Below are 12,123 nucleotides of genomic sequence, written 5' to 3'. Positions count from 1 at the left end.
AGATAAGTTGCAACTTATAACCTACTCACAGCAATTGTGGCATGCATGAACTTTAGATTTGTTTGCTCCATCATTGTTGCTAAGTTGCTAACATGAAATAGGAGGTGAACACTGCAGTCATTCTGCACTTGACTTATCAAGCAAGCAATAGTACAATGTCTGGGAGATAAGTGCACCCTTACAACAGCAAAAGATTGCTTGATAACATCTGTTCAACACCATTATAATGTTAAACTGGCATTACATAAATTATTGTGCAAGCTATACTACTACACCCACATCTCAGAATCGATTCCAAATGTCGAATCCCATCATTGCATGATGGTTTTCCTCTATAAATTCAGATAGGAACTGAGAAATGATAGTTGTTTCTCTGGACCTGTGGATACCTCCTACTTCATTGACTTTTTGTAGATATAGCACTCTGAAATTTCCTCCTGTATGTATGAGATACGAATTCCTTTCAACAACTACAAATACGAACTTAGAAATAGATCTCGGAAGTTATGATATTGTACTCACCTCAGCGACTATCATCAGCTACAAGCTTGCATAGGTCTTGCATGACTGAAGGCTGCTGAAGAATGCTTCAAACGGGGTTCATATTGCGGCACTGGCATGACTTTCTCAAAAGCTTCAACAAGCAATGCCACCTTCTTCTTCCTAGCTGGAGCAAGTTTAGTTACAGCTTGTTGGATTGCAAAGTCGAGCATCCATTCCTCTGCATTTTTCTTTTCATCTATTATCTGATGCCTCAAGTCAACCTTCTCTGCTTCAGGGCCAGGAACCAATGGCAGGTAATTGGGTTTTCTTTGATTATATTTCCATTGTTCTTCCTCATCCTTGATACTTCTCTTGCAATTGATTTTCCATTTCCAGTTTGTGTATTGCAGTTCTTCATCCGAATTGCTTTCTTGATGGGAAAACTTTCTCTTCATCCCTGGACTGATGCTACTATTGGCCATGAGGAAAGTTTCTGCTGCTTCTGGCTCTGAAGTGTTGTCCACTTCCATTCTATCAATGTCTCCGCCACTGTTTTCTGCTACATCTATTTGCTTCAGCTTTAGATCACTCTGATCCTCACCTTCACTGGAACTTGAGATCTTTTCCTTCTTAAATTCACTTTGATCCTTCCCTGTGAAGATATGATAGTCATATTCAGCTTTAGCATTATCCGTGTACTCCCCATTGGCCAGGTTATCTTTACTGTCAACAAAAGTGTTTTCATCAACAATACCTTAGCCTGAATTACAATCTTAAGCAGTGTCTGCATTATCACCAACCTTACTAGCATCTTCATCATGTACAACCATAGTTTTTGCTGAATCAGAAATCTGGATATCTGCTGAGGATTTGGTGTCTTCAACTTTCTGTGCCTCTTCCAGAAACAACAGTGACAACACTTTTATCTGTTTCTGAATCCTCTTTCTCTGCGTTTGTTTCAGCTTCATATGTTGTGCTGATATCCTGAGCAGCATTGGAAATGTGGTTACTTGTCGACATAGTTGTTCCATTATCTTGAAATTCATTCCTTGGTTGGCTATTTGAAGCTTCATTCGTCTCACAAGCAGCAGTGTAGTGGCTTTCAACATCTCCAAGATGGGACTCCATTTCATGATCCTCTGCTTCAAAAACTCTGGTTTTCTCTTGAACTTCCTCACTGGTTGCTGTTAGGTCCTCAGTTGGCTCTTGTATTGAAGATGAAGATATCTCTATTTCTGTCTCTGATAGTTCACTGTCTTCTTCAAATGAATCCTCAGTGTAAGAAAATTGGTCATAGGTCAATCTTTCAGATTCTTCAATGCCAGAAATTCTGTTTTGTGCCATCATTTTTGAGTTGGGTCTCAAAAGATGGAGTTTTCTCTATGAAAAGTTCTTGCAGTACTTCATAGTAATCATGAATGATGTCATTGCAGTCGGTAACAATGGCATCAGACTTGATCACAGGTGCTTCATGCATATCACCATCTTGAATTGATGAAAACCCAGCATTTGAACTAGATTCATCATCATCATCATCATCATACAGCACTGCAAGGGAAAACTGCCCTTCCTCCCACTCCATGTCAGTTGCTTCAGAATTGGCATAATCTACTTCAATGCTCGAAAGTGTTAGAGTAACACAAACAAACATCCATCATATACATTCAAGAAACACAAACCATAACTCGATGAAGAATTACTAACCTGATGATGTAGAAGCCATCGCAATGCCGAAAGCACAAGTCTTCTGTTCTCTCCAATGCTTTAGTAGTCTATAATGGGGTAGACAATATTGCTTGATTAATTGTGAGAACAGGGACCTTGCTTTATATATGAGTTGATGATTCCTAAACCTTCCCATAAAGATTTCCTTGTGAATCATGGATTCAACTCCTCTGCAAAGCATACTTTACTTCATGTCTTAGTAAACTAATTATAGTCCACATAGAATTAGGTTTCCTCAACCTGCAAAGAGTATAATCACACTTTCCTTATTTGCAAGTTATCCGGATTGCATCACATTGTGTAATCCTTAATTCTTGTTCCTAAGATGATCTTATATTGTGATTAATGAAGTTCCATATTGTATGATAGTCCAATTAGGTTTTACATTCTCCCACTTGGACTTTCATACTAGCTTCATTAACCAACAAAACAAGATTTACAAGAACTCCTTAGTGATCACTTATTATTACACAATAACGCAGAACCTAATTTCAAGACTTTCACAAAAATAATTGCTGTAAATGAACCATAGAAAACTACCAAAGAAAACTGACAATGATAGCACTCTATGATCACAAGAACAGAACTATAATCATGCAAGTCCCCAACAGAACATGAAAATTAACATATGAGGCGTCTGCATTGTGATTTATACTTTATACCTCACACATGGTCCTCCTTTAGCTTCTAAAAAGTTTCAGAGCTATAAATGCTTCAAATTGAAGCCTGCAAAATCTCAAAGAGAATCCTGATCCTCTGCTCACTGTCCAAAACCAAAATGACAGTTTAGTATGGATCATAAGCAGCTGCTCTTAGTCTTCTTATCCTGCATAAAATCAAATTTCCAAACACAGGCACATAGATACATATATTTCATAATTTACTGCAGTAATACAAACACCAAATTCAAGCTGCAATAATAAAACTTAACTGATAGTTCATCATCCATATAAATCAGAAAATACAAAGATGTTCTTTAATGAAAATTACATCCAAGCTGAGCTTCTAAAACAAATTATGAGCTCCCACTGATTCAAACAACATCTAAAGACTCAACTAAACCCATATTCTTAACATGTTCTTTAAAAACTGCAACAGATAATGGTTTAGTGAATGGATCAGCCAACATATCCTCAAAAGACACATGCTCTACACAAATTTCATCAAGCTTTACTTTCTCTCTTACCAACAGATATTTTGGATCCACAAATTTAGATTTTGAAGATCTCTTATTGTTCTTCGAAAAGAACACTGCAACACTGTTATCACAATATATTGGCAAGGGTCTGTGTATGGTATCTATAACTTTCATGCCTCTAATAAAATTTCTAAGCCACACTCCATGAATAGTTGCCTCATATAAAGCAACAAATTCAGCATACATGGTAGATGTAGTGATATTAGTCTGTTTCACACTCTTCCAAGAAATAGCGCCACCAGCCAACATAAAAATAAAACCAGAAGTTGATTTTCTTTGTTGCTGAACCTTCTGCTTTCCCACAAAATCTGCATCAGAGAAACCAAACACAGCAAGTTCTTGACCATCTATCTTCTTATACACTAGCATATAATCCTTGGTTTTCTGCAAATATCTCAAGACCTTTTTTCCAGCAACCCAATGTGCATGTCCAGGATTAGTTTGAAATCTTCCAAGTATTCCAACTGAGTAGGCTATGTCAGGTCTAGTGCAGACCTGCGCATACATGAGGCTGCCTACCAATGAGGCATAAGGCTTATCCTTCATTGCTTCTTGCTCTAAGCTGTTTCTAGGGCATTGATCTTTATGCAACATATCTCCTTTTGTCATAGGAGCATCACCAGGAGCACATTTTTCCATCTTAAACCTCTTCAACACCTTTTCTATATAATTCCTTTGAGATAATCCCAGAAGACCTCGAGTTCTATCCCTGACAATCTCTATACCCAGAACATAAGATGAATCTCCTAAATCTTTCATATCGAAGTTTCTAGACAGAAAAGACTTAGTTTCATTAAGCAAATTTAAGTCACTGCTGGCAAGAAGAATATCATCCACATACAAAATCAGAAAAATAAATTTGCTCCCACTAGTTTTCAAGTATACACATTCATCAAGAGGATTTTCTTCAAAACCAAACTTTACCATCACAGAATCAAATTTTAAATACCACTGTCTCGAAGCTTGTTTTAATCCGTAGATAGATTTCTTAAGTTTGCAGACTAACCTTTCATTCCCAGAAGCAATAAACCCCTCAGGTTGTGTCATATAAATATCCTCATGCAAATCTCCATTCAAAAAGGCAGTTTTAACGTCCATTTGGTGTAGTTCCATGTTATAGTGTGCAACCAAAGCCATAATAATTCGAAAAGAATCCTTTGTTGAAACAGGGGAAAAAGTCTCATTGTAATCTACCCCTTCTCTCTGTGTAAAACCCTTTGCCACTAGTCTAGCTTTATGTCGTTCTACACTCCTATCTGAATTTTTCTTTGTTTTGAACACCCACTTGCAGCCTATAGGTTTGACATTAGGAGGCAACTCTGATAATTCCCAAACTGCATTGTCACTCATAGATTGCAATTCAGACTCCATAGCTTTCTTCCATTGTTTAGATTGAATACTATCTACAGCTTGTTTGTAGGTGACAGGATCGCTCTCTTCCCCTAAATCAAAATCTGTTTCTTGTAAGTAAACTATGTAATCATTAGGGATTGCTGACCTCCTTACTCTCTGTGATTGTCTTAATGGTTGAATAGGCTGTGGTTGTGGTTGAGGTGGAGGTTCCTGCACTACAAGTTGATCTAGCATCTGCGGATCATGATTGTGATGATTTTCAATGGGAATGATCGGCTCAGGAACATGGTTTTCCAGATTTTCTTCATCAGGAAGTGTACTAATAGAAGAGTGAACAACTGACATAGGTGAGAAGGAGGTTTCTGAATTTTGATGTTGCTGAGATAAACTTTTAGCTACTGCTTCTTCTTGTTCTATGAGAAAATCGCTTAAATCCTCCTTTTCTTGCAACTGAGTTTCTTCAATAAATTTATGTCACGCCCCTGATTTTTAACAACAATAAAAATCGATATATATAATCCCATAATTATACATGCGTGAATGTTCAGTCATCAATACAAATACCTGGAACATCTTTCCCTTAAAACAAGTACTTACTGATACACTGAACCATCCAAGTTAATATACACTCGCTCCACAGAGTTATATATTACAAAGATTTACGAATTTAAATTGTCATCACAAAATAAAACGTAAATGCTCCTCAGAGTTTACTGCATAGCGGAAGTCATATATTGGCAAAGCCAACAAAAATTGCTTCCTACCCGTTCTGCTGCCAACAAGCTCCTTCAACTTCAGCCACGATTTTCCTGACCTGCAGGATTAGCCCCTACACCATTGAATGGTGCACCGGGGTTGCCAAACAACAAACCCGGTAAGCTTCTTCAAGCTCGTATGAGTAACTCATGAACATCAATCAACAACTCACGTCAATCTACTTAAGGAAACATGCCACCATGATTTCCTTCTAACATTCCATATCCTTTCCATAGAAAGGACAACATGAGTCACCGCTATGACCATGCCCTATTTGCTAACTTAACCATCAAGTAGCAATTCAAGTCTCATCTAGACAATTAAAGAAGAATGCCATCGGAACTCTCCTTTAAGCTGCATACCTATGAGTCTCAAGCAACCTCGACCGTTACTCCCATAAGCTATCATGACAGACAGACTAGAGCTCTATTGAAATCGTAATCACTCGTCCTACCAAGGACGTGATTTCCAATTTCCTGCCTTGGTCACCATCTGCGACCTGTCACCATCTGTGACATATGATTTCAGACCCCGTCTGATCGTGAAATCAAACATCAAGGTCGCCATCTGCAACCTGTCACCATCTGTGACCTATGACCTTCAGACCCCGTCCGGTCTCAAAGTCGAACGTTAAGTAAGTCACACCTGACCTAAAACGTTACTAACATCTAATCTCGGCTTTCCTTATCCCTGCTCACCATCTGTGACTCTTGGTACAAAGACCAATACATTTAAATGAATCACGCTTGACTCAAAAATGTAACATCAAACATCAATACATTTCAACAATAGAAAACATCTTTTTCCACAATATTGTTTCCATGAAAAGTCATATTCAACAATAATATAAGCATCATCATGCATATTATTCATCAAATACCATCCACAAGAATATATATATTTCACGTAAATATATATATATGTAGTCATTCGCTCAGGAATGCCTACTAATACCAACTATAGTTTGCAGTTAAATAATTAACGCCAAAACAATAATGGTACTTCTGTTCATAAAGATCCTTGTGAGATTTACTCACCTTGAATTCCCGCTGCGTCTTCAACAAAGAACAAAGTGGTAAATCCGCCAATTAACCGTCCAAATACTTCGTCAAGTACCTAATCACAACGGTATCCACTTAGTAACGATTCACATTTGATTTAAATCCGAAACCCCTGTTTTGGACTAAAATCCCCAAAGTGGCGCCAATCGAGGCAAAACCACATCCGAGACCTCCCAAGGTCACCGGAACACTTCCATGATCGATGTGTCCAAACCACAAGTCGATCGGATACTCAAATCCTCACGGATCGAATAAATTCATCGATATGAAACGATAAAAATCATAACAAATTCATTCGAACTCCAAAACTTGCATATTATATATCGAAACGCTCGTATCAACGAGTAGAAGACATATAATACCAGAAACTGTCTCATACATGGACGGAACACCGCCGGAACGCCGCCACAGACGGAGGCGCACCGCCGCCGACCAAAACTCAATATTTCACAAAACTCCCAACATCAAAAAGCTTCATCTAAGCATGCTTGTGCCAACACATAACTAGCTCGAAGTCAGAAAACAACCATAAGGGATCGAAAACTACCTCACAAGCCGTGAACAGTAAACCCAACTGAGTTGATCGAGTTTTCACGTGTATCCTTCCAAACAACCACCACAGCTCGCACAAGGAGGCTGCTGCGAACTCCCCAGGCCAAGGTTGAAGCGCCGCCGACGTCGGAGCTGCGTTTTCCGGTCGGGTTGAAAAACCACGAACTGCACCGCCTTGCAGCGCCGCCGTGGAGGAGAATCGTCGATAGAGACCACCACAGAGACGACCGGAGCAAGGAGGCGAACCTGTCTGGAAAGTTTCGTCGCCGGAGACCGCCGCAGTCCGCCGGAAAAGTCGGGTCGGGTCGGCCGAGTCCGGGTCGGGTCAGTCGAAGATTTTCGTTTCTGAAGGGGTCGACCGAGAGAGAAGAGAGAGAAGGGAAAGGGTTTCCGGAAAAGGAAAGGGAAAAATGAAATAAAATTTCAGATTTTCCATATTTATACTAAAACGGAAACTTCTTCCGATAGCCATAACTTCCTCATACGAACTCCGATTCCCACATTCCGCATGTCCACGAACTCGTATCGACGCGCTCTACAACTTTCGTGAAGGAAGTTTTCCAAGAATCCCAACATATAAAAAGTCAAACTTCACACGACCCCCTAAACTGTGAAATTCAAATATTTATACGTACGAAAACCATTCCACTTCACATACAATCTACGAATAAAGCACAATAATAATTATTCGTACAACTGGTCCATTATTAATTACCAAAATTAAATAACAGAAATCCAGGTCATCACATTCTACCCTCCTTAAAGGAATTTCGTCCCGAAATTCACGCTTGCTCATCAACAAACAACTGTGGGTACTTCGCTCTCATATCCGACTCCAACTCCCAAGAAGCATCACCCTCGTCATGGTGACTCCACAATACCTTGACCAAGTCAACTTCCCCTTCTTGCCAAATCTCACCACACCCTTCATGGGTGAGACCTTCAAGAACACATGATCACCCTCATTAAATTCAACATGTCTCCTTTTCAAATCTGCATAACTCTTCTGTCTACTCTGTGCTGTTCGAATCCGGTCCCTGATAACTGAAATCTTTTCAGTGGTCTCCTGCACAATCTCAGGACCCAATAACACTTTATCTCCCGCTTCTGCCCAGCAGATCGGAGATCTACATGGCCTACCATACAGGGCCTCATATGGTGCCATGCCAATACTGGAGTGATAACTGTTGTTGTAGGAGAATTCAATCAACGGCAGATGATCCTCCCAACTTCCCTTGAAGTCCAACACACAGGCTCTCAACATATCCTCCAACACCTGATTCACTCGCTCAGTCTGCCCATCAGTCTGAGGGTGAAATGCCGTACTCATATCTAAATCAGTTCCCAAGGCCTTTTGGAAACCGCTCCAAAATTTTGAAGTAAACCGAGCATCACGATCAGAAACAATCGACACAGGCACTCCATGAAGTTTCACGATCACCTCGATGTAAAGCTCGCATAACTTGTCAACCGAATACGTCATTGACACAGGTAGGAAGTGCGCCGACTTCGTCAAACGGTCCACGATCACCCACACTGCATCGTGATTCCGTTTGGACCTAGGCAGTCCAGTGACAAAATCCATTGAGATCTGCTCCCATTTCCACACGGGAAAAGGTAATGGCTTCAACATACCTGCAGGTCTCTGATGCTCAGCCTTCACACGTTGGCAAGTAAGACACTTGGAAACATACTCTGCCACGTCCTTCTTCATCCCATTCCACCAGAATTGCCTTCGCAAATCCCGATACATCTTAGTATTTCCAGGGTGTACAGTGTATCGAGATCGATGTGCTTCCCGAAGGATCTCCCCCTTGAGTTCATCAAAATCCGGAACACACAACCTCGATCTCAACCTCAAACCACCATCGGATCCAACTGCCCACTCAGAAGGACAATCATCAATCAAATCTGCAACTAACTCTGCCAGCCTTGCACGTGAGAACACATCCTGCGCTTGACCCTGAATAATCCTGGAAATCAGGGTAGGCTGTACCGTGATACTTCCAAGGAAACTCCCATTCTCAACTCTTGGTTGTACAAGGTCAAATTCAGATGCAGTCTCCAACATAAGCCACTCCTGGACCATAACAGAAGCAACAATACCTTTGGGCTTCCTACTCAAAGCATCCGCCACCACATTGGCCTTTCCTGGATGATACTCCAAGGTGAAATCATAGTCCTTTATGAGTTCCATCCACCTTCTCTGTCTCATGTTCAACTCCTTCTGAGAGAACAGATACTTCAAACTCTTATGATCCGAAAAGAGTTCGAACTTCTCTCCATACAAGTAATGCCTCCAAATTTTCAAGGCAAACACAACTGCAGCCAACTCCAAATCATGAGTGGGGTAATTACGCTCATGCACCTTCAACTGTCTAGAGCCATAAGCGACAACACCGCCATGCTGCATCAACACACACCCCAAACCCTGATGAGATGCATCACTATAGATGACTAAACCACCACCGCTTGTGGGAATAGTCAACACTGGGGCTGTGGTCAATCTTCTCTTCAACTCATTGAATGCTCGCTCACATTTCTCAGTCCACACAAACTGAACATCCTTCCTGGTCAACTTGGTCAAAGCTGAAGCAATACTAGCAAATCCTTCAATGAATCTCCGATAATAACCTGCCAAACCCAGAAAACTACGTACCTCAGTAACTGTAGTGGGTTGGCCCCAGTTCATCACTGCTTCCACCTTAGAAGGATCCACAGAGACTCCATCCTTCGAAACTACATGACCAAGGAACTTAACTTCTCTTTGCCAAAATTCGCACTTCTCGAATTTCGCAAACAACTCCTTTTCTCTCAAAATCTGTAGCACAATCCGCAGATGCCTATCATGATCTTCCAACGTCTTGGAATAAACCAAAATATCATCCACGAACACTACCACGAACTTATCTAAGTACGGACTGAACATACGGTTCATCAAGTCCATAAATGTAGCAGGTGCATTGGTTAGACCAAAAGGCATGACAACAAACTCAAAGTGTCCATACCTGGTCCTAAAAGCAGTCTTAGGAATATCCTCGTCCTTCACCCTCAACTGGTGATATCCAGATCTCAAATCAATCTTCGAGAATACAGTAGCTTTCTTAAGCTGGTCAAACAAGTCATCAATCCTAGGTAAAGGGTACCTATTCTTAATCGTCACCTTGTTCAACTGCCGATAATCCACACACAACCTTAGTGAACCATCCTTCTTCTTCGCAAACACCACAGGTGCACCCCAAGGAGAAGTACTAGGTCTAATGAACCCCTGCTCAAGTAAACCATCAATTTGCTCCTTCAACTCTCTAAGTTCAGTTGGTGCCATCCGAAATGGTGCCATAGATACAGGTGCAGTACCTGGTATCACATCGATAGCAAAGTCCACTACCCTCCTTGGAGGTAACCCTGGTATATCCTGAAATACATCACTGTACTCGGAAACCACAGAAATCTCTGTCATAACCGCAGCACAACTCACTGACTCCACGTGAGCTAAGAATCCTGCCCTCATAGCAGTATCTGACCTAAGACACCGGTAACGAAATACTGGCTGTCCAGGTATATGAAATGACACTACCATTTCAAAGCAATCAATCATAGCATGATTTGGCCTCAGCCAATCAATACCCAAAATGACATCATACTTATGATCTGCTAACACAATCAAGGTCGCGGTAAACTCCTTACCACCAATCACAATTGGACATGCATCACAAAACATATCAAGCTCAAGGGAAACACCAAGTGGGGAAATAACACACAAGGGTCTAGCAAGAGGCCTAGGAGTCAAACCTAACATATCAACCACAGAACTAGATATGAAAGAGTGGGACGCTCCCGTATCAAATAACACCCTAGCAAAGAAATCAAATAAGGATAAGGTACCTTCCACTCCGGCATTCTGCTGACCAATAGCAAACACCCTAGCCTGCCCCTGAGGCAGTTGCCTCTGCTGATTCCCTTGTCCCCTACCCTGCTGGGTACAATCCTTTGAGAAGTGCCCCGTCTGGCCACATGTGAAGCATGCCAAGTTCTTAGGTTTCGTGCAAGCTCGAGCAACGTGGCCCATCTCATTGCAATTGAAACACTTCGGGTTCGCCACCGGCCTATTAGGTGCAACCCTAGCAGGTGCAGCTGCAGCCCTAGCTGGCGCCTGCTGATTAGTCCTCTGTCTCTTCCAGAATCCACTTCGATTTCCAGATGCTTTACTGCCCCCCGCAATTGCCTTTCCCTTTCTTTGGAAATCTCTCTCAGCCGATTCCTGTTCCTGGAAAGTCAGGTTCTCCTGCTCAATGGCCATAGCCTTAGCGAAAATGAGTTCCACCGTCTTCAGTTCCAGAACAGCGACATCGCGCCGGATTGAAGCATTCAGTCCCCACTGAAACTTCATAGCTAAGCTCTCAGCATCCATCTGCCTTACAAAGCGGTACAACCTTGAGAACTCAGCCTCATACTCCCTCACACTCTTAGTCCCTTGGACTAACGAGACAAAATCCCTTTCCAATTGCTCCCTCACAGAAGGCGGAAAGTACTTCCTCCTGAACAGTTCCACAAAACCGTCCCAGGTCATGGTGGACACATCCATCACCCTCTGTGTGCCGTTCCACCACACCCGTGCATCGCCTTGGAGCATAAATGTGGCAATCTTCCTCTTCTCAATGTCGTCGCAGACGACCATCTCGAAGTAGGTCTTCATGTTCTCGATCCATTGATCTGCCAACATGTGATCCGTACCTCCCTGAAATGGGACTCCTCCCAACCTCGATATCTCCTTTGCCAACTTTGACAAACGAATGGGATCCACAACATTTGCGGCCTCCACAACAGGTGGAACAGGCAGCTCAACATTCGATGCCTCAACGTCATTATCGAATACCTCTTCAACAGGAGGAGGAATCCTGCCCCTACCTCGGGCTCTACCCCTGCCTCTGGGTCTACCGCGACCCCTAGCTCTGCCTCCTTGAGAATCCATCACCTAAGGAGCATAGCAACATG

General features: G+C 41.8%; 2 protein-coding genes across 2 annotated transcripts; both read right to left on the bottom strand.

The window, feature by feature from the left end:
• Positions 1–125: 125 nt before the first annotated feature.
• On the bottom strand, positions 126–2,134 carry LOC133744585 (calmodulin binding protein PICBP-like). The gene is made up of 4 exons (XM_062172671.1): positions 1,886–2,134; positions 1,377–1,755; positions 523–1,237; positions 126–437 (listed from the first exon to the last, which is right to left on the bottom strand). The coding sequence occupies exons 1-3, from the start codon at positions 2,132–2,134 to the stop codon at positions 537–539; spliced, it is 1,329 nt and encodes a 442-aa protein (XP_062028655.1). The 3' UTR covers positions 126–437; positions 523–536.
• A 5,776-nt stretch (positions 2,135–7,910) lies between these two features.
• On the bottom strand, positions 7,911–11,698 carry LOC133744583 (uncharacterized). Its single transcript, XM_062172670.1, has 5 exons — positions 9,910–11,698; positions 9,598–9,867; positions 9,221–9,279; positions 8,069–8,404; positions 7,911–7,985 (listed from the first exon to the last, which is right to left on the bottom strand). The coding sequence occupies exons 1-5, from the start codon at positions 11,696–11,698 to the stop codon at positions 7,911–7,913; spliced, it is 2,529 nt and encodes an 842-aa protein (XP_062028654.1).
• Between the last annotated feature and the right edge of the window lie 425 nt (positions 11,699–12,123).

This window comes from Rosa rugosa, chromosome 4 (genome assembly GCF_958449725.1).
Source record: "Rosa rugosa chromosome 4, drRosRugo1.1, whole genome shotgun sequence".
NCBI lineage: Eukaryota > Viridiplantae > Streptophyta > Magnoliopsida > Rosales > Rosaceae > Rosa > Rosa rugosa.
This window is presented reverse-complemented; position numbering and strand designations above follow the sequence as displayed.